The 21,084-nt window shown below is 48.2% G+C and overlaps 9 protein-coding genes across 9 annotated transcripts; 4 read left to right on the forward strand and 5 right to left on the reverse strand.

The window, feature by feature from the left end:
- Nucleotides 1–33: 33 nt before the first annotated feature.
- Nucleotides 34–914, reverse strand: N7516_004030 (type 1 glutamine amidotransferase; the record flags this gene model as incomplete). The annotated part of the gene is made up of 3 exons (XM_057216750.1): nucleotides 34–333; nucleotides 390–616; nucleotides 671–914. 3 exons carry the CDS (start codon nucleotides 912–914, stop codon nucleotides 34–36), a joined length of 771 nt encoding a protein of 256 aa, XP_057078633.1.
- A 411-nt stretch (nucleotides 915–1,325) lies between these two features.
- Nucleotides 1,326–2,984, forward strand: N7516_004031 (glutamine synthetase family protein; the record flags this gene model as incomplete). The annotated part of the gene is made up of 5 exons (XM_057216751.1): nucleotides 1,326–1,746; nucleotides 1,800–2,062; nucleotides 2,114–2,166; nucleotides 2,224–2,901; nucleotides 2,954–2,984. The coding sequence occupies 5 exons, from the start codon at nucleotides 1,326–1,328 to the stop codon at nucleotides 2,982–2,984; spliced, it is 1,446 nt and encodes a 481-aa protein (XP_057078634.1).
- An 845-nt stretch (nucleotides 2,985–3,829) lies between these two features.
- On the forward strand, nucleotides 3,830–5,216 carry N7516_004032 (cation efflux family protein family; the record flags this gene model as incomplete). The annotated part of the gene is made up of 2 exons (XM_057216752.1): nucleotides 3,830–4,081; nucleotides 4,146–5,216. 2 exons carry the CDS (start codon nucleotides 3,830–3,832, stop codon nucleotides 5,214–5,216), a joined length of 1,323 nt encoding a protein of 440 aa, XP_057078635.1.
- A 923-nt stretch (nucleotides 5,217–6,139) lies between these two features.
- N7516_004033 (uncharacterized protein) lies at nucleotides 6,140–6,609 on the reverse strand (the record flags this gene model as incomplete). Its single annotated transcript, XM_057216753.1, has 2 exons — nucleotides 6,140–6,535; nucleotides 6,595–6,609. The coding sequence occupies 2 exons, from the start codon at nucleotides 6,607–6,609 to the stop codon at nucleotides 6,140–6,142; spliced, it is 411 nt and encodes a 136-aa protein (XP_057078636.1).
- A 552-nt stretch (nucleotides 6,610–7,161) lies between these two features.
- N7516_004034 (uncharacterized protein) lies at nucleotides 7,162–8,212 on the reverse strand (the record flags this gene model as incomplete). The annotated part of the gene is made up of 2 exons (XM_057216754.1): nucleotides 7,162–7,934; nucleotides 8,005–8,212. The coding sequence occupies 2 exons, from the start codon at nucleotides 8,210–8,212 to the stop codon at nucleotides 7,162–7,164; spliced, it is 981 nt and encodes a 326-aa protein (XP_057078637.1).
- A 320-nt stretch (nucleotides 8,213–8,532) lies between these two features.
- N7516_004035 (uncharacterized protein) lies at nucleotides 8,533–9,033 on the forward strand (the record flags this gene model as incomplete). The annotated part of the gene is made up of 2 exons (XM_057216755.1): nucleotides 8,533–8,921; nucleotides 9,015–9,033. The coding sequence occupies 2 exons, from the start codon at nucleotides 8,533–8,535 to the stop codon at nucleotides 9,031–9,033; spliced, it is 408 nt and encodes a 135-aa protein (XP_057078638.1).
- A 4,204-nt stretch (nucleotides 9,034–13,237) lies between these two features.
- Nucleotides 13,238–14,846, forward strand: N7516_004036 (P-loop containing nucleoside triphosphate hydrolase protein; the record flags this gene model as incomplete). The annotated part of the gene is made up of 4 exons (XM_057216756.1): nucleotides 13,238–13,332; nucleotides 13,422–13,683; nucleotides 13,737–14,029; nucleotides 14,477–14,846. 4 exons carry the CDS (start codon nucleotides 13,238–13,240, stop codon nucleotides 14,844–14,846), a joined length of 1,020 nt encoding a protein of 339 aa, XP_057078639.1.
- Nucleotides 14,847–15,441: 595 nt separating this feature from the next.
- Nucleotides 15,442–18,273, reverse strand: sey1 (dynamin-like GTPase SEY1; the record flags this gene model as incomplete). The annotated part of the gene is made up of 4 exons (XM_057216757.1): nucleotides 15,442–15,740; nucleotides 15,801–17,545; nucleotides 17,605–18,054; nucleotides 18,125–18,273. 4 exons carry the CDS (start codon nucleotides 18,271–18,273, stop codon nucleotides 15,442–15,444), a joined length of 2,643 nt encoding a protein of 880 aa, XP_057078640.1.
- Nucleotides 18,274–18,718: 445 nt separating this feature from the next.
- On the reverse strand, nucleotides 18,719–21,043 carry N7516_004038 (uncharacterized protein; the record flags this gene model as incomplete). Its single annotated transcript, XM_057216758.1, has 3 exons — nucleotides 18,719–20,592; nucleotides 20,649–20,921; nucleotides 20,974–21,043. 3 exons carry the CDS (start codon nucleotides 21,041–21,043, stop codon nucleotides 18,719–18,721), a joined length of 2,217 nt encoding a protein of 738 aa, XP_057078641.1.
- Nucleotides 21,044–21,084: the final 41 nt, after the last annotated feature.

Consider the following 21,084-nt stretch of genomic DNA (forward strand, 5'->3'; position numbering starts at 1 on the left):
TAACAATAGCACTTTATTTTGTATCTTCTCGAATTATTTGGTCTTCGCATCGACTATGAATCTTGCAATTGCCTTCGCTATCAACCGCCCATCGTGGGATTCACCCACTCGGGATAACCCATCCTTGTACAGTTCATCGCCAAATATCCCATTATCATGTCTGGCTTCAAGCAGATATGACATGATACCTTCATTGTATTCCGGATGTCCTTGTACCGACAGCACCTGTCTGGGCAAGTAAAGACCCTGAACTTCACATTTGGGACTTGTAGCGAGATTCGCGCAATCGACTGGAGTATCAAAGACAATATCCCGATGCATTTGCTGGATACTCTGTATTTAATCAGAATCCCACTCGATTGGGCTTGTTTGGGTGTTTCTTCACTTACCAGTGTATCCTTTCCAAACAGTTTCTTCCCTGCCTCAGTCAGGGTAAGCTTCTCGACAGAAACCTCCCACCCAGTTTCGCTTCTGCCAACTCGAGCTCCCAGTGCCCGAGCAAGAATCTGATGTCCGAGACAAATCCCAACCACGGGCTTCTTGTGTGTTAAAACAGTCTCACGAATGTTGCTTGTGAGGTCACAGATCCACTGATCTTCAGCCCAGGCGTCGTGTTCTATCAAGTATAATTAGTCACACCATTCGGACATTGGAATTAATGGTAACGTACTGCTTCCAGTCAGAAGAACGGCGTCGACTTTCTCTAGATCAAGAAATCGGTTATTGTCCACCATCTGATGTTCACTAAATTCCACTGTAATGTCATTGATGTTCTCAGATATTTCCAAATCCTTAAAGGCTTGCCTCAAAAGGGCTTGGAATATCGTGTAGTAGTCGCCATACTTTCTGAGAACAGGCTGGATAGGCGTGTCACACACGAGAATGGCTACGTGAATACGAATGGAAGATGTCATGCTGGAGATGGGTACTTCCATTCTAGATTCACAATTCATAATGAATCAATTCGATGCGATTTATTATCAAGTCTGACTCTCAAATTTTGTATCACAATCACTTCGACAGGATAAGCGCGCTATCTACAACCCCACAGCGCGGACCGCGGAGCATCTCCGTGATAATCATAGCTTCATGACATCCATTATTTTCTTTGCGTGTAAAGAAATTACTATCGTCTGCACCGCGCGGGATTATTTTCGACCTGAGAGATGCGCGGCATTAATTTTGACCACATGTTGGATCCGCAACCTCACAATCCACTATTCGCGCAATTGTATAAAGCCATAGAAATATATCCCTTTCAATTCAAACCCCAACTGCTGGACTTCGTTAGTCAGTCTTGCTGCAATTGTTGAAATTTCCTCATAATGATCACGCCCACCATGATCACTGTCGAATCACTTCCCACCCTTCTCGCCGACGACATCAAAGTCAAAGTCGCCGGTATCGACAGCGATGGAGTGCTTCGTGGTAAGGTTATGGCCAAGGAGAAGTTCCTTGGGATCGCAGAAAAGGGATTTGGCTTCAGCTCAGCTCTTTTCGGTTGGGATATGCACGATATGCTATGGACAACCGATGCACGGGTCGCGCCCCCGGAATCAGGATACGCAGACTTCCTAGCTGTTCCAGATCTGAACTCGTTCCGCCGTCTGCCGTGGGAAGAAAACATTCCTTTCTTTCTAGTACGATTTCTTGATGATACACGCCCGGTTTCTGCAGATGGGAGGAGTATGTTGAGGGGTCTGTGCGATAAGCTTGCGGGAGAGGGCCTTCATGCTTTAGCAGGAGGTAAGTTCAAGGCAAATCTGGCTGAAGAGATCTGAAGGGCTGACACTAGACAGTCGAGCTTGAATTTATGAATTTCCAGACTCCCTCCGAAGACGGATATGGCAGTACAGGCTCCCAGCATCCCAACCTCGCTACTTTCCTAGAGAAAAATGCCCCTAGTGCCCTGCGGCCAATTACAGCTGGCATGTTCTGCTATAGCTCAACGCGACCGGTTGCCAACAAGAAGTACTTCTACGATATTTTCAATACCAGTGCGGAGATCAACTGCGGAATTGAAGGATGGCACACTGAGGGCGGGCCCGGCGTGTATGAAGCAGTATGTCATCCATCCAAGTCATTCCATGAACTCCTCTGATACTTTACATAGGCTTTGAAGGTTTCTGAAATTAGCGAAATGGCAGATAAAGTGGCCTTATTCAAGTGAGTGCCCCGAATACCGCAAATCATCTGTTGCTGCCAGAGCTAACAAGTCGACAGACTCTTAACCAAATCCCTGGGGGTGGACCACGGCGTTACTCCATGCTTCATGGCCAAGCCCATGCAAGGAATGCCAGGCAGCTCCGGACACATCCACGTCTCACTTGCCGACGATGATGGGAAGAACCTGTTTGCAAGAGAGACACCTGAGGTAGACCCTCAATGGTCGGACATCGCACACCTCTCCGAAACCGGACGTCATTTCCTCGCTGGGCTTCTGGAAGCTTTGCCAGATATAATGCCATTATTTGCGCCAACTGTGAACTCATATAAGCGCCTCGTTGAAAACTATTGGGCACCAGTGCACATTAGCTGGGGGCTCGAGGACCGGATTGCCTCAATCCGCCTTATTACAGCACCAGTATGCAAGCCAGGTGCCACACGCTTTGAAATCCGAATTCCTGGAGCTGATCTGCATCCCCATTACGCGCTGAGTGTCATCCTTGCAGCGGGCTGGAGGGGTGTACAGAAGAAACTCGAGATCAAAGTCCCGCCGATGTCTGCACGCACCCCAGGGGACCGTCCAGAGCTTCTGCCGAATACTCTGGACAAGGCTTTGGATCGTTTCTCTGCTCCAGGAAGCATTGCGCGTGATCTTCTGAGTTCGGAGTTTGTAGATTTCTTCACAGCCACAAGACAGCATGAATTGGGTCTTTGGAGAGAGGCCGTGACTGATTGGTAAGTCGGAAATATTGTGCTACCGATGAATGCAATACTAACTCGATTATAGGGAGTTGAAGCGATATATTGAAATAGTGTAAATTTGTAAATTATCGTTGAGCGTTGCGAAGCAAATTGATTTTATGACCAGGTTATTTATATACCAGAACTGTATCCCCGACTTTCCTTTCGAACAAATCAAGTTTAGCTTTTACTGTGCCTGTTTTGTCTTGAACAATTCAAATTTGATAGTTTATTAAACAACTATATCTAGGAAAGAGGACCTCGAGAGACATGAAGTCTGTTTAGTCCATTGTGAACCAGTTCGGACATTTGCCATATATATATCCAGGTCCTCTCCCAATACATTTCTCACCTACCTACCTATACCATATGGTGTGCCGTACAGCAACTACTTCTCTCTGTATATATATATATATATATCTCTCTCTCTATGTGATTGAGATACAAGTAGAAAAAATGACCACTCAGTATGAAACTAGGCCCCAGGGTCCCCACGCCAGCTTATGGCATCACAACCAATGAAGTCTTTCGTACTTGTGCATGTTTCTGCAGATAATAGGCTTGTATGAAATAAGATTTTAAATACATCGGGTACTACTAAGATTTACTCTTTCGCTTCTTTTCGTATAAATAATCCCCATGAACATACAACGCATTCAATGCATTCAGTCTCTTGTTCAGAAGCGCTAAGGCTTTTAGGTTTCCGGGTGCCTTTAGGCCGCCCACGTGATGTTCGGCAGAAACACCGGGGCTCGTCCGGGGGGTTGATAGCCCCAGCATGGACCTCCATGTGTACTCATGTGTATGTACATAGGAACCATCAATTAATAAAGGCACTCTGTTCGCAAAGCCAGCGCGATGGCTTCGAACCTTCCTCTCCCTCTCCCGCCGCGCACTCCCACTCCGCCAGCGGACGACGAACATGCCCCCCCAGATCAACTCAGGGATACTCATCGATCGCAATTCCCTCTCGCCGCTTAAGGCCTCCTTTCCGAAAGGTATCATGAATGATGAAAGCAGAGATACTCTGAGCCCCACGAAGTCCTCTTTCAATCTGGCAACCTCGCCTGAATATGCAGAGACACCGATCGAGAATGGCTCGGGCGAACCATCCCCCGCCGGGCCATTCAATTTCAATACTACCGTTATGGCGAAGAGCCCAGTGATCAAATCGGTGAGTTGAATTGCGCTGATGGCCTGTGATGGTGGTGATGCTAACTTATTGCCTCGTGTTTCAGAACATGGGACAACGTCGTGGCCACAAGTACAAACACAGTAGCATCTCGCACCAGATATTCCTCGAGCCTCCTCCTCGTGCGCCCCTAGCCCTCCCGAACTCCCTTCCCATGCCAACATTTAAAGAGTGCCGATCCAGCATGTCGAAGGACCAAAAGACCCGCTTCTGGTGGAGTCTATGCCATATGTTCGTTGCGGCGTACACACTCTGGACCGCACATGGGTCCCTAGCCATGACAGCATTGTCGCATCTGATTCTGTTTGATTCACTCGGGGCTCTCTTGTGTGTTGCAGTTGATGTGTTGGGCAATTTTGAAGTTTGGAAAAGATCGACTATCCGTCACCCGTTCGGCCTCGAACGTGCAGAAGTTCTAGCCGGATTCGCGATGGCAGTGCTTCTTTTGTTTATGGGAATGGATCTCATCTCCCACAATCTACAACATTTCCTCGAAAAGGCTGGCCATGAGCCTCATCACCCGCATGACCATGATCGGGTTTCTCTGGGTAGTGTGGATGTGACTGCAGTTCTAGCCATTTCATCGACGCTTGTGTCCGCGATTGGTCTCAAGAACCATGCTCGAATTGGGAAGGCTATGCGATTTGGGTATATCCAATCGCTTCCATCGGTCTTGAGCAACCCCTCCCACTTCCTCACCCTCTCTTGTTCAGCTCTGCTGTTGCTTTTACCCCTGGTCTCAATCCGGATCTATGATTGGCTCGATAAGCTCCTGTCTGGCACCATTGCCTTCTCAATGTGCTTCCTAGGAACTCGGTTGGTGAAGACTTTAGGTTCTATGCTTCTCATGTCCTACTCCGGCCAAGGAGTTTCTGATGTCATCAAGGATATTAAAGCCGATCCTGCTGTTTTCGGCATTGATGATGCTCAATTTTGGCAGGTCCATTATGGGCTATGTATGGCAAACCTCAAACTCCGAGTCAATGGTTCTGAGGATAATCTTGTCCGGCTACGGGAGAAGATAACCAGCTTGATTCGCAACAGGCTGGGTGGCGGGTATGGCGCTGGGGGTCAAAGATGGGAGGTATCTTTGCAATTCACGATTGAGCGTGCATAATCTCTTCAATTTTGATGGCCGGTGTCTTATCTGTTCAGCTGTGCACATATCTTTTTCTACGGGCTACGTGTATATTAGGAACGTTTGCTTCATAGCCAACATAGATGCTTCCAAGTCTAAAAAAAAAAACAGTGTTCGAGGTATCTAACTAACGAATGTGCAGTAGCACGTAAGAACCAAAACGCAAACCTCATTGTATGACCCTCAGGTGCAGTTTGCACATCCTCCACGTTATATTCATTGCAAGCAACCGAGTGGTGTTTCATCCAATCACGACTCACCCTCAGCGTCTGTTCCGGAAGACTAAAGGGGCAGAAATCACGCGATGTACATGACGAAGCCCAAGAACATGGAAACAGCATCCGCGGTAACAGAGGTCTGTCTCAGCGAGCACCGAGCAGAACCCGCAAGAGTGACCAATAAACCGAGAACAATGGTGGCGAAGATACGACCTAGTATAGCCCGGGTGCTATATAGTGTTCAAAAGCAACGCCAAATTTCTTTTTAATGAGTTCAAGATGAGGCCAAAAAGACCGTCAAAAAGACCGTCAAAAAGACCGTACTTTTATTGCTTGCTAAACCATGTACTGCTAGGAATCCCTCCCCTTCTTCTCTCCTTCCATTGCCTATAGGTCTGAGACGAAGTTGGAAATACAATGTCTGTGTTGGGGACCGATTGCATATGAGTTTCTGTGTACTATTACTACTGATGTTTCTGGGCGGTAGAAAATATTATGCTATCAAGTATTATATCATGGGAGATATAGCCCAGGAAGTCCTCGGTAATACCACGGAGATATCCGTGAATCAAAACAAACTAAGAATACATAAGAGACAATAGCCGGTAAAAGAATGTAGGTATCCATCGGCATTCCAAGGCAATCCCGACAGTCATCATTGCATAAAAATCAAGTTTCCACCTTCTAGGGGAAACCCGCACAAGCCAGCTTGAAGGAGACATAGCCAGGCTCGAGGATATCAGGGAGACACTGGCCCTCGGCGAAGGGGCCGTGTTGGAAAGGCAGGAAGTGCACAGGCTTGCCAGAGCAGCCGTCGTTGTTCCAGATGGTCACGCCATGGCAGAAGATGGTGTCCTTGGTGTCCATGTGTGCGCGGAAGGAATAGTTGTCGATACTCCAGTCACGGTTGACGGTGGTCTTGTCGCAAGTCACGGGAGTAGCGCTCACATCGGCAGAGAACTTGGGCTCGCCAATTGCGGGGTGGCCAACGTCACACTTCTCCCAGGACTGGAAGGTGACGCTGGCGACAGGGAAGCCGGCGTAGACTGTCATAGCAAAGGTGGCCGCGGTGGCAAGGGTCTGTGTTGTGTTAGCAAGTTGATTACATCGGAGTGTATATCATAGAAGGGTGGAATTACCTTAGAGAAGTGCATCTTGGTCAGAGAGTGTGGTTATTTAGTAAATAAAGTAATTATCCGGTTAGGAAAGGCGTTAAAGAGAGTATCGATGGTCTGAGAATATTTAGTTTGAGGAATCTGACGGGGAACTGCGTCTCATGGGATTTAAGTATTGGCTCCCAAGAAGCAATGGCACGCGACTATCGTGGTTGGGTAAACATTGTCTTAACGCACGACCTTTTCGAGCATGTGGAATGTAGGAATTTAATTGAGTATTTAGTATTTTGCAGCAAAGGAGCAAAGGCACTGGAGGGAAGGGGAAAACATTGAGGGGTTGGAATGTGTATGGGAAGATCAAAACAGGGTAAATGTTGATCTCCCACAAGAATGAAGCACAGGGTTACCCATCTTTCCAGTTTACCTGTTGCGTTAATTGTAGCAATCCTCACCTAATTGTATACGATTGTCAATTGGGCTTGTGGTTGATAGTAAGTATAGAGCTGCAGCACTAGGAGGATGCAGGGCAAAGGAGCTGCTACCCGTAGCTTCAAATTTCTTTGGATAGGCAGGGCACTACTTATTACGTGACTAGAAAATAGCCATGCAGTTAGGCGGACTAGACACTCCCCGGGTACAGTTCAACGGACTACTCGAGATAAAGAAACTCCAACGACCTAAACGCTTGCACGTCGCAGCCAACTCCTCCAAATCAAACATCTCTCCAATAGGAATACCCCAACCAGCCAGAAGATAATGATGCAAATCAAACTCTGGGTTCAAAGCCGGGTAAACCTCAAAGCTAACAGCATCGGACGCAACAGCCGCAAAATGATTATCCCATATAAAGCGCAGCACCCGCTCACTCTGTTCGATTCCAGCATGTTGCGGCATGCCCTGCTGGCTGTAAGCCACCCGATCTTCGGCCGACATGCGCTCCCACGTCCCAGGCAAGCCAACGCGCAAGAAAAAGATATCGCCTTTCTGGAACTTGATATTGCATTCGCGCGCGATCTCCTGCACCTCATCTAGTGAGATCATCTGCCGGCTTAGCGCGTTTACGCTGATACCTTTCTTCTCCGCATAGGAGACGTAGTCGATTAGCACGCCACGCCCAGCAATGCCCTTCTTTGCCCAAAATCCGATGCCAATCCGCGACGAGTTCTCATCTAAAATTTCCTTTGCGGTCGTGCCGCCATAGAAAAGGCGTCGGTCTTGGTCGTCTGATGTTGGTGCTGGCGCATTATGGTGTCGGAGGCCGTCCCACTGGGAGGACTGCTGTGGGTTGAAGTGGTACTCGTCGTCGAAAGCGACGCCCTCGGCGACCCATTTGACGCGGTGCTCGAATGGTTTGCGCCCAAACCCTGGTTTTTCGAGTCGTAAGTTTTATGGTTTTATTTTATTATATTCGACGGTTAGGTGCCCTTGTTTTACCTGCTGGGGTCAAATTCTCCATGTTCCAGTTTAGGCATACTCGCTCGCCGGTCTGAATTTGCGTTCGCGCAGCTTGAGCAACTATATCGGGCGTTAGAAGGCGGAGCATTCCCAGTCCCTCTTCTTCGGACTCTGCAGCTCCAGGCCAGAATCGACGCTTGTCAGGGAGATCATCAAATGTCTCTGGGAGGTTGGGAATGCCGGACATGGTTTAGGGTAGAAGGAGTGGATTGGGGAAGCAGATTAGGTGAACGACTTCAAAACTTCAAATAGCATAAGCCAATCTACGTTGTGAACTCGATAAAACATGCTAGACCGATTGATGATACGGTGTACGGGAAAGCCGGCTGACCGCTCGCTCACCGCCTAGCTCCTACTAAGCCTATTTCGACCTCGGGATGAAGAACTCTTAATGATAACTAGTTATATCATAGTTAACTATGTGTTTAGGTCCATCTTGCTCACATTTCCATCTAGCATCGCTTCCTCTTAATACACCGACCTTTGATGAATCAGCACTGTGCAAAGATGGTGCCTTTATACCTTCAGCTCGAAGGTCGCTACCGTGACCTATTGGAGATTTGTGAATCCCTTTCGAACTTGGACGGCCAAGTTCTCACTTATGAGATGGTTGAGCATCTAAGTATCGATTTTCGTCACTTAGATATTGATAATGGTGCGACATCCGATTTAGTGACTCCTTACTTCCTTCCACGATCATCATTTCCTAGTTGTCGTGACATGGGTGGGGATCTCAAGGACTGGATGTTCGAGGTGGGACAGGACCGGGCCAGTTACGGGGAAAAGTCGAACCCACGAATCCTACAGAGATTCTTTCCAGCGGCCCTAAAATTAACACATGATGCTTACGCTTGTGGGATGAGTAGAGATTTAGAGCGCCTTATCTCCTATTCGAAGTAAGTTGATCCCTATACTAAGCCCTATACTTCTCTAGGGCCATCTCCTAATAACTAACAACTAATGTAGAATTCTAGAATTGCACAATATAGTTGGGTGACGGATAAGTGAGTGTCCTTTGCTAAACGCTTCAGAAATAATAGAAATTTTATGCTAAAAACCAAATAAGCGCCTTTGAATATGAAATCTATGAAAACGTGCCACGGCGCCGTCATTTTTTTAGACGCCGAGTTAGATATACGACCGACATCGGGGAAAAGAAAGGACTTCCATTATCACAGTCTCCGAGCCATTGTGTGGCTGATGTTGTCGTCTTTGATTGCCATAAGGGACTACCTTCAATCAGTGAAGTGGTTGCAGTGATCGAGGAAATCCTAGATGCAATGAGGGCACAAAGGAATGAACTACGAAGTATGACGGATAAGCAAGGCCTGACAACGTTTCATCATATATTACCGGTTTGCAGCATTTATATCCATTCTACAAACAAAATCACTAACCACAAGTTTTAGAGAATGGTCCGACTATATGATTTGTACGGGCATTGCCGCCTACTCTATGCTTATTTTGATGGTAGGCTGAGGGTTCAGTTTACCGAGGTCCTGGATTTTACACCATTCGCAGTCGAGCCCCCACCTGAGAAAAACTACTTTGATATCATCGACTTGTCTAAATACTATGACACGATTGATAAACTGCTAAAATGGGCGTGGCCAGTTGCACAAGGAGATACTAGCAAAAGGAGGCTTGAAGAGTGTCAAAACTAGTTGGATTATGCCGTTAATACTTGATTGTCTAGGCCAGGGTATATATACCCTGCTTTTGCTAGTAGCCAGACTAGAACTTATAGTCTAACTTTTAGCTCAACTAGTTATTCAAATTGTCAAATTTCTTAATTTCATAGCTTATCTTCTTCAATCTCTAATCTATCTCTCACATTCGCCATTTTCAGGAAGGACTACGTCAAAAGTGCATAGTGTAATGTGAGATAGATTGGAGAGTTGTGGACAGAGCTAAGAAACCCGACAACTATGCTCTTAGGCGTCTCTGTAGACCTCTTCCCTAATACCTTTTCTAGCACCTCTCCTAGCAAGGCTTGAAAATTTAAGCCAGTGATGGTTTTAAATCGACAATTGAGCTCAAACCAAGCTTGATATTACTTTCGTCCTTACTTGGTAGTCATGTATCGATATTCATTAGGTCGCTTTTGAAGCCTGAATATTGTTTCAACCCACGGATAGCCCTTCAGGCACAATAAAAAACGAAGTAGAACACTATGGATACAGAAAAATAGAAAGGGGCATATAGAAGAAGATATAAGGAACAAACAAGAGGAAGAAAAACATAGACCAAACACAAGGCCGTCTTCTCTAGATGAGTCAAAGAGATAGCACTTCAGGGGAAGATAGTTGTTACACTGATAGCTAGGGAAGGCAAGATGGGTCCGCGCTGCCTAAGGAGACAGCGGGCAGGTGCCGCTGACTAACTACTACTATGGTCCACGGGTAACTAATGTAGAATCTATTGATGAAATATTGATGAGAAAACCAAGCAGATAGATTCGTAGTAATGATGTTGGACAAGGAGAGAAAGGAAAGAAGTGGAGAGAGGAAAACTATTCTACATGATGGGGATCTGTCCCATGTGGGTCCGTTCGTGCCTGAGGCACCCAGGCACCCAACAGTAACACCTGGCGGCAATAGTGCTAGCCTTGTAATCCATATCCCGTTGCAGAGTAACACCAACAACAAGGGGAGCAAAACGTAGCATATGCTTGAAGTTGAAGATATTGAATGGCCCATATAGCTTGAGCGTCAAGAATGCAGTCTGTTCGGCGCCCTGGGAGTGGTCATCGAGTACGTACTCGAGGTACCCAGGGCCACATTTCCCAACGACGATCCACATTTCGTGACCGTGTTGACAGAACATATATCTTAAATATTAAGTTAGTAATTTCCTTATATATGCTTTCACAAATTCTTACCCTTTCTTTTGATGATGTTCTTGATGGCACTTGAGTATCCATGCCATCATCTCGATTCCCATTTGCATAAGCGCCTTTTTGGCATGACTCGCCAGGAGAATAGATGCTTTCACCTCGACGATAGCTTCTGGCTGGACGGATGGATTTGAGCACCCCAGTTGACCGTCATAAGCAGCGACTATTGAAGCCTTGCCAAGAGTCACCTTTGACTGGGGACTATCAAGGGACCATTGCAAGTCAAGATTCCCTAGTTTAAGGCACCAAGAGTGTAGAAGAAAAATGAAAGTTGATTCAATCAACTTTTCGGAGTTGACCTGTTCACTCGTTTGAGGTACCGTAGCTGATTCGCCCGAAAACTCTTTAATATGGCGGGTGAAGCCTCCTGATTCACCAGAGCCCTCTTTAGGATTCTTGGTATTGCGTTTGAGTCCAGAACACTCGGAATCGGAATCACTGTTCAGTCTTGGGCTTCCCGCATCTCTTCATCTTTTCGCGTATCCAAAGTGTTGACAGGTGGGTTACGGCTCCTGGTGTTGGCAGAGGGCGTATCGTCAGACTCGTTTGGTCTCTCTTTGTCCCAGCGAATTATGAATTGGGGACTGCGAATGGTTGCAAATGGACCAAGATCGAACCTGTCCCAATTTCAATCCTTGGGCTTAGTTCCACCATAATCTTCGATATCGTTCGGACTGTAGGAAATAGACGTAACGAGTCGGGACTGGGTTAATTGAAGTTGCGAGGGACTGAAGGTATGAGATGATGTGGAAGCAGAAGTAACGAGTCAGGACTGGGGAAGTTCGACAATCTCCTGCCACCTATTTGGCTCGATGACTGTTATTCAGTATAATTAGCTTTGGAACATATCTCAATAATAACATGGGCTTACGGCTTGACCCAGGTATTGTGTTGTGAAGTATTCAACTGACACGAGGGGCGTATTTATATAGGACTTGCGAAAGGTGTCTATACCGAAGAAGTATAGCCAGGTAAATGTTTCTCGGATCCAGGCAAGTCACAGCTTGGGGAGGGTTGCCCACAAGAAGAAATGAAAAGAGCCACACCCTCCTAAGAGAGGTGCATTGATAAAAAAAAAGGGAAACTAAGCTCTCCAGGAGAGCTGGTGTGGAGGTTAGGGGGGGGGTGGGGGGGAAGGTTAGGAAGATGAGAGATGAAATGAGAAGGATGAGATGAGAAGGTGGTATTTATACCTGAGGACTTGGTATAAATACCCAAGTATTGATGTTAGTATAGGCGTGCCTTCCTCTTGGGTACCTAGGCATTCTACTTAGGTAAACACATACACACCTGGGCATGTATACACACACCCATCTACAGTACAATATAATTTAATTTAAATTCACTTCAGATCCAATTCAGATTCACTTCAGATTCACTTCAGATTTACTTCAGATTCACTCCAGATTTACTCCAAATTCACTTTAAATTCAATTCAGATTCACTTTAGATTTACTTTAGATTTACTTCAAATTCACTTCAGATTCAATTTGTTGTCGTCTTTTCTATGAAATTTGCTTCTTTTTCTCCCTACTCCTTTCATCAACTCACTTCATCTCCGCCGTCCCTCATCTTCCTACCCCCAACCCTCCACACCAGCTCTCCTAGAGGGCTTGGGTTGGCTCAGACCTATCGACGAACTTGGTGTATTCGAGATTGTCCCATCAAGCACCCAGACGCGACAAACTGGGCTCATCTCCACGACCCAAGCCTCGATTGGGCCGGCCAAAAAGTGATAATCTGGATGCGGCCCCCAAGAACCCATCGTGAAGAGACACGAAAAGGATATCTGATTGAGGCAATCCGGAATGAACGCGCTGAGCACCTCAGAGTCATTTGATCGTCACACTGGCGCAACCAAACGTCTTCTCCTGTCGAAGAACAGCTCAAGGCGACTGATCAAGCCTCGAAGGTCACGTTTTTTGGTGATCGGGTTGAAAACCTAGGAAGGGGATTCTCATTGAAAAAGACGCCTACGGTAGAGAAATGAATCCATATGGCCCAGCGTATTTCGAACTCGATATGCGGCAACCTTCCACTCTTTCCTCGTCAATCAAAAATCTCAGATAGACAAGATTCTATCTCAGGCCAACCTCGACCCCTTCCAGCTCGAAGCTTTCACACAGTCGACCACGGCAATTCCTGGCGGGCTAAAGATCATCCTGGCGCATGCAGCCATGGGGCTTAAGGTTCTAATTGCTGCCGGATCCAATAAAGCTGTTGACAACCTGGCGGCCGCTGTGTACGCGCGGTTGAAAAATCCCGAAATCCGTCAATGGTGGCCAATTCGTACGCTTCCGATCGCCCACGCGGCAGATGGCTGTCCTCCGCAAGGATAGCAAAAGCGAACAACCTGTCCGCCAGACGATTGACCTCTCTCCGGCAGAGATGGCTATGCGCAAGTGCCAATTGTACAGTCTGGTGGAATCCTATATATATATAAAGGCCGGACCAAGCTCAAGACGAAGTCTCCGCCTAGTGGAGAAATCTAATTATAAAGGATCGGCAAGACTCTGGAAACCCTCAAAGCTGTCATCTTGATCGGTGACCCCTATCCTTCCCCCAACGGTGATCTCCCAATCAACAACGAAGGTGCCAATTACCTGGTCCGCTCCCTCTTAAGTCGACTCCACGATGCTGGCTACCCAATTACGCAGCTGGAGACAAACTACCGATGCCACTCCACTATCTTGGAGTTGTTTAATGAGATACTTTACGCAAAGTCGCTTGCACTGGGATCGCGTAACGATGATTTGGAGCGTGTGGGATCTGCCTGAGATACCTTCACCGGAAGCCGGTGCTATTCAAGGAACAGGGCCTCGCAGGAGTCCGGCGAATGTTCATTAGTGTGCCCGGCTTAGCGGAGAAGACTGAGGGTGAAACCTCCTGGGTGAATTATGCCCAGGTTCGAACTTTGGTCGATACTCTGAGAAGCCTTTACCGCTTCCGAGCCCCGTCAGGCGACCAAGTGCAAGGGCAAGACGTCATTATCATCACGCCGTATCGTGCGCAGCGGAATCTAGTAAAATGTGTCCTGGACAACGAGCAGCTTGCCCACCAAGATGTTCTCACCGTCGACGCTGCGCAAGGCCGAGAAGCCCCTGTTGTGTTTCTTTTGTTGACAAAGAGTAGAAAAGCAAGCTTCCTCGGAAAACTGTTATTCGACGTTGTGTTACAACCTGCCCCTGGACTGGCGAGTTACAAACTAGGCCAAAAGACCATTATATATGAGCATTACGCTCAGATATACCAGGCATATATAGTGCATGACATGACACGTTTTGACCAAGGGAAACGTGTTGACCTGGGTCAACCGTAACACTGTCGAGGCAACGAGCCGAATCCCGAAAACGAGACTGAGCATCACCGGCGTCACCAAGTGGTTTCCTGGCCTGGAGTGCGTAGCGACCTACGTTCCACCAGCCGGAGAGCTTCCACTCTCATGGGACAGCCCTCCGCGAGTCGTCGGCCCCAGATGCACCACGAAAGCCCGCCGAGATCCCCTCAACGTTCCCCTCGGCCTGTTAGAGTTCGCTCTCCGTTACCTCCGTATAGCCCGGGCCCGGAGGGACAGCCTGTCGCTACTTCCAGACTGCCGGCACGTTCGACCGCAACAACAAGGCCCGAAAACGGCAGGAGGTGCATATGCTCCCGCCTCGCCCCCCCAGCACCTTTGCCACACCGCAGCCAAATCCAGCGCGGTCAACTCCCCGCACCAGCGGATCCCGAGGAAGAGAGATTGCTCCTACACATGGCGGAATTGCAGGTAGATATCCATGCCCAAGAGAATCGAGCGGCGATTGCATCACGCGACAGAAGCCAAGCCGAGTTGGAAGCTGTACAGCTTCGGTTGGATAGCTACCGTCGGGAACGAGAGAGGAGAAATGATCGGGAACGGTCACGCAGTCCGCGTAAGAAACGCTGAGTTAGCCGCTTGCAGTTTTTCAGGACCTCCCTTGGCCTCTTTGTGGCTCTCAGGTTTTCGTCCCTTTGTTACTGTGAAGCTCGGTATAGCTCCCTAGCAGAAGGCAGAGTGTCATTGATTTCTTTTGATCATTTTCTTGCTTCCTCCTCCATAGAGAGTCACATAGATCACATCATGTCCATCAGTCTTCAACTTCAAAAAGGCCAACCAGAGTGAATCTTCAAGTACAAAAGCTCCAAGAGAAAACGGCAGGGCCCTACAGCATCAGATCGGGAAAGCGTAGGAGTATGAGCCTGATTTTGCAGGCAGGAAGAGTACAAATATCAATCCCAAAATATATCCCGCCACTGTAGGCTTATGTTAATATAAATAGTAAGATTGCGAACCTAGGAGAGATATTAGTATATAGAAGTAATATATATGCTGCAGCTAAACAAATTCCAAATCGAGATAGAATCAAAGCCAGACCTCCTGTTCTACCCAAAGAGATTGTACCATGTAGTGAAAAGTCCATTGTTGTATGCATATAGTACTGAAAGCAGAAAGTAAAGTACATGGTGGTCGCCAGAAGAGTAGACCACAGCAAGCAGAAAAGTTACATGTCATCCAGGTCGTCATTAGCGTTCGAGCCGCCCTTTTGCATATCCGACATTTCATACTCTTCCTTTCGGCCTGGAGATCCAGCACGCTCCCCAGCCGACATAGCAATCGCCTGGCGGCCAGTGTCAGAGGATTCTAGGAACTCGCGCAGGCGGCGCTTTCCTTCTTCCAGAGCTTGCTGGGAGGCTGCTTCGGTCATCTTTAGCATGGGACCCCACAGGTTCAGCTGATAGGTGATGTATGCGCCAATGGCAAACGCAAATAGCAGGATAAAGTAAGCCGGGTTGCGCAGGACTAAAGATACGTCAGTAATCAGTATATGTGAAAATGAAGAATCCATCAATGAAAACTCACCAGCCCAGATTTCATTCCAGCCTAGAGCCAGCAACAAACCGTAGAAATACAAGGGGACCTGTGTCATACCGCCGATGGCGCTCCGCTTGGCCTCGACGTAGACACCGTCTGCGGCCTTCTTAAATCGTACAGTGAGCTCTTGGCGCTTCGTGTCGCTAAGAATTGTCATCTCTTCTTCCAAACTCTTGCCCTCGTGTTCGTCCACACCCCCAATGGGGGCCAGATCTTCCTCATCCGCAGGTGTCGCGGTGCTTGGAGTGTGTCCAATCCATCTGTCAAGCGGGGGTGGGGCAGTGGTCCTTTCCAGGCGGAAACGAGACAGAAGAGGAATCACCGTCAGGGTAGACTCGCGCGCACGCGTGTAAATTCCCTCGATGTCATCAGTTGGGCGCCAGATGCGTGGCACACCGGCTTCATCATAGCGGAACTTGTCCTCGAAGTTCTCCCGAAGCTTGAGGAGCAAGTTGCCCTCAATCATCTCCTCTTCAATCTTGGCCCGGAGAACACCCCAAGACTTACGGCGCAGTCGCCAAAGGCCAACATCGACCTCATCAATGCTAGCATCGAAGCTACTCGCACGGTCCGTGAATCTCCGCTCAGCGTCCAGAACAGTTTCTTCAAACAAGTTCCAGATCCGATCCCAGAAGTCTTTCTCTGTAGGCTTCTCCCCGTTCTCGGGGGCACCACCGCCAGCTCTTCCAGACCCAAGGGCATTGAACTCAAGGCCCACAGATTCACCCAGACGAGATTGAACCCACCGCTCGACGCGGGTGGCCAGACGTCTCATTTCGTCACGGCGCAGTCGGGCACTGACCTCAGCCAATTCTTTCTTATACAAAGATAGCTCTTGCTCGTAGTTGCTCCAAGGGGCTCCATCCACCAATGTGGAGCGGGCGACTTCCTCGAACTTCTCCAACGAAGACTTGGCCTCCTTGGTGACGATTTCGGCGAAGTCGTAGCTACCGCCCTTCTTCTGGCCATCTTTCACAGCAGCGCTAACCGAATCACTGAAGTCACAGATTCCTGACTTGTGAGCTGCCGACATCTGGCCGTGGAAAAGTGCCTTGAGGCGGGTATCGACCTTGCCCTGAAGCTCAGCGCTTTTCCTTTGGTAAACACCCTTGTGGTATCGGCTTGCTTCCGTCTCAAAACTCTTTAGGGTCTTAACGCGCGCAGCACGCATGGCAACACCAAGTCCCCCTAGGACCTCAGGTGCACCAACACGCACGGACTCGGCCTGCTTATCTTCAAATGCGACGATCGCCTCATCGAAGCCGATCATTACCTCGCGCAAAATTTCGTCACAACGGAATTGCGCAAGCAGCTCCTGCTGTGTGGGTAAATCCAAGTCCTTATTGTTAACGATCTGATCCCAAATTCCCTCTGCATAGTGTGAGAATCCGTCGGCCGGGATGCGGCGATGGTACTCGGGGAGGAAAACTCCTCCTTCGGAGAACTCGCCCTTCAGGGCATCCCTCTTTGGATCTCGGTGACCTTCTCGGAAACGCAGGCCAAGCTTCTTTGTCTCCGTCACAAACTGGTCCGGTTGATAACTCTTATGCGGCAGTCCGTAGAATTGGAAATCAAAGTAATCGTGAATTGTCGACTTCTCCAAACCCGCCGGTTTTGATATAGTGTCCCAGAGACGGGAGAGGTCTTCCAATAATGTCTTCTGTAGGTTCTTGAGTGGCGTGGTACCGATGAAATCACGAATAACGAAGAATAGGAGGGACCGATGAGTGGTACTGTAGAGATATTAGCAGCCAAAACGCATAGAGAAGATGATGATCAGAAGGATACATACTGTTTATCCTTTAGGAACAGTTGCAAGTTCACTTCGAACACGGTCTTCAACAACCCCATGTTGGCTCCTTGGTATAATCCCACCTGGTGTTCCCAGATGTTGACAATAAGGACCTCGCTCGTCGCAAGCGCAAAGAGCGCACTCTTGCGCTCGAAGTCTTGATCTTCACCTCTCTCGCGACCGTCAGTTCCCTCCACGTCCATGACCAAGATGTTATCAGCCATGCGCTCCGCCGCGCCAGCTTCGCCCTGCTTCTTGTTGTTTGACAGCCAGATACCCTTGGTTGTTTGCCTTCTCTCTAGTTCCGACATAACGGAGAACTCGGTACCGAACAGGTGGTTGAGCAGTGTGGACTTTCCGGTGGATTGCGAACCAAACACGGAGATGAGATGATAATTGAAACCAGCCGACGTGACATTCTCAAGGGACAGGTATTTGGACAGGTTGGGACTATAGTGATGCGATTAGCATCTAAACCTCTATAAATTAGATGAACCATAACAACAAGAGGTGGCCATACTTGAACTCCTTATTCCCGTCAATCACCTGCACGCCGTGCTCATACGAGGCAGTATCACCTTCGGCGCCGATCGAAGCAAAATGGTCATTTGAGAGAACAGGCGGTGCAGTTGGACTCCTTTCCAACCCCGAGGGGCGTCGTTCAGCCATCTTTATGTTCCGTGCTCTGTGTATGTTCGGGGGAGGGGGAGGGAGGTGTTGAGGTGGCAAGAGCGAGTTGAGATAGCAAAGATAAACTAGGATCTAAAGAACCATGCAACAGGAAAAAAAATCAACAGACTAATCAAAGGGGAAAAAATAGGAAGGATTAAGGGATCACACTGTCGTTTCACGGGGTTCATTGAGATGATCCCGAGGTGGATTGCTGGGGAAATCCGTCTTACATAAAACCCCTTTAACCCAGCAACGTCACTTCTAGACCACTCCATCTCTGGACCTGGTTTCTTGTATTCTATTACCTTTGACCAGCAGAATATTTATATATTTATATTTAGATATATATATCATTCCTTCAACCGAATACACATATTGCCATTCTATCTTACTGCATACACAGATTCCAGACAGTTAACCAAAGCCACAAGGGTATCGAAGTTCATGGTGGGGGCACACCATCTAACCAGTTCAGATTCCAGCCCTGATCGAGTCCGAGATCAACATTATGGTTTGGCCACATGTATTGCCCAAAATCATCGAACAGTCCACTAAACGCGTTGAGCTCCAGGCCAACATATGGGTTTGCCACTGTTTCACTCCTCGGAACCCATGACTCGTCTGAATATCCAGACGCCATCGTGGGTGTGAGGGAAGCACCGTTCAAGACATCAGTGTTTGTACTTGGTGCACCTTCAGGGTCAGACATTGGTGGTGTATATAGCTGACTAGGACATTGTCCCGGGCAAGGAGCCTCCGTCCCCATTGTGCCTGATACTACCGATGTCTGCTCCTTGTTCTGGGGGGCACCAGTGGAGAACTTGGTTCCTGCACCGACCGTAATAGTACCAAAATAGGGCACTGTAATCTTGCAACTCGAGATGCTGCTCCAATCGCGCTCGAAATTTCTAGTGTCATGGATAGCGCCGAGGATGTTCGCCGATTCGGCAGCAACTGAGCCTCCTAGTTCTGTTGCCGCCTGGCGAAGAATCTCAACGACCTTCTTTACCATATCCCAGTCTTGTTCATCTTGTTCTTTATTTTGATCTGGGTTCTCATCGGAGTAGCCTTGCAGGTGGATTATCAAAAGAAGACATAGCGTGAAGGCCATAAAGTCGATCATTTTGCACAAATAGGGCTTGATGTTGGATCGAAGGACGTTATATAAGACGAGTCCTTCTCTTGCCGATTGAATGGCGATCGTGTGGCAGGGACGGAACTGAGGCTCATGGGGAGATTGCAGCATCAGGGGTAGATGGAGAAAAGCACGCAATAGCTTGAGCATGAATTGCAACGGGATCCTCTCAATATAGTGTTCCCGTTTCTCCCCCTGACAAGGCTCTGCGGCTTGGAAGTGACTTGGCATAGATTCCCAAGAACCCTGTAACTCTTGGTCCAGTTTTAATGTTGCTGCGAGGGTCATCATGGAAGAGTCTTGGTTTCGATCAACCATATGTCCCGCGATGATGCCAATGCGTAACACGTATTGTTCGGGGGCAGATAAGTTTGAATTGAGACGTTGCTGCGCCTGTGGCAAAAAGAATTGATCGCTGATACCATAAGGCAGGCCAAGAATCAAACTCAGGAATCGATCCGATGTTGCCAGGGAACACCAGATATTCAAGCGCCTTTCATAAAAAGAGTCGTCTGGCCTTGGAACCTTGGTGGACAGATGCATTCCAGCTAAATGGGCAAACTCGATCGCCCGACGCATCACCAGCCAAGCTTTCCGGAGCCGGCCATCAGCCAAGTGAACCCTGTGGAGCAACATCTGACATTCTATACCGGGCAGGGTAGCCGCGAAGTTGTCATCACGGACGATTAACCGGTCCACCATCTCAATGCATCGATCAGCGAATTTTTGAGGTTCAAAGGGGACGGTTAAAGCATCAAAGTCAAATTCAGATGGTGCATAAATTGCACTAATACACAGGCACAGGAGTGCCTTGGCGACTTCGGCGGGAGCCACTAGATTATCGCAACAATTTTCATTAAAAGCAAATCTGTCGCCATGTCGATCGAACATCTCTGGGAGATGTTCTTGGCACACGAACCATTGGAAGCACGCGTTGATTATCTTATTCATATCCTCTGCGGGAGGAAGGAGAGACATGAGCTCTGCACGCACTTCTTCGGCCTTTGGCGACATGTCTTGAACACCGGCGAATTTATCATTATTCGACGAGTCCTCTTGACGGCTCACGAAATAATTATCAAACAGTTGTAGTATAGGTGCATTGCAAATCTGGTCACCGGATGGGCCTAGTTCGTCTGGCTCGGTAGCTAGTGACCTTGAATGGGCTCTTATACCGTCCGCTGGTAATAATATCAGTCACGCGACATCATTCCACATGCGTCTGAACGATACCAACATTTATTTATCCCATGGCGCTCACGAGGCGGAGTGCTAGAGTCCCGCTGGTCTAGTCGCTTGGTCAACCCCTCCACAAGGTTCTCCAGGTGTGCGACTCGCTCGCGAAGACTGTATGGTTGTTCACCAATTTGGGAGTTCCGATGGTAGCCGGATAATGGAGGGGTGATAACCGCATGTTCTTGATCAACACATTTCATGCCTCTGGACCGACACTCGTTACAGACATCTGGGCGGTTGGGGTGGAATGTGCATCGAATCTTGCGCCGCCGACCTATAATTGAACGCTATTAGCGCGGACATATCAGACATTCTCCGACGCATACACTCTGTGCAACTTCTAGTCCCCTTTCTCATCCGCTTTCGCGCCGGCTCTTGGTCTGTCCAGGATTCCATCCTAACCTGTACAGCAAAAGGGCAATGATAAGATTATCTGT

Source organism: Penicillium verrucosum, assembly GCF_028828655.1.
Source record: "Penicillium verrucosum strain IBT 35672 chromosome Unknown utg000001l_segment0_segment0, whole genome shotgun sequence".
Classification (NCBI taxonomy): Eukaryota; Fungi; Ascomycota; class Eurotiomycetes; order Eurotiales; family Aspergillaceae; genus Penicillium; species Penicillium verrucosum.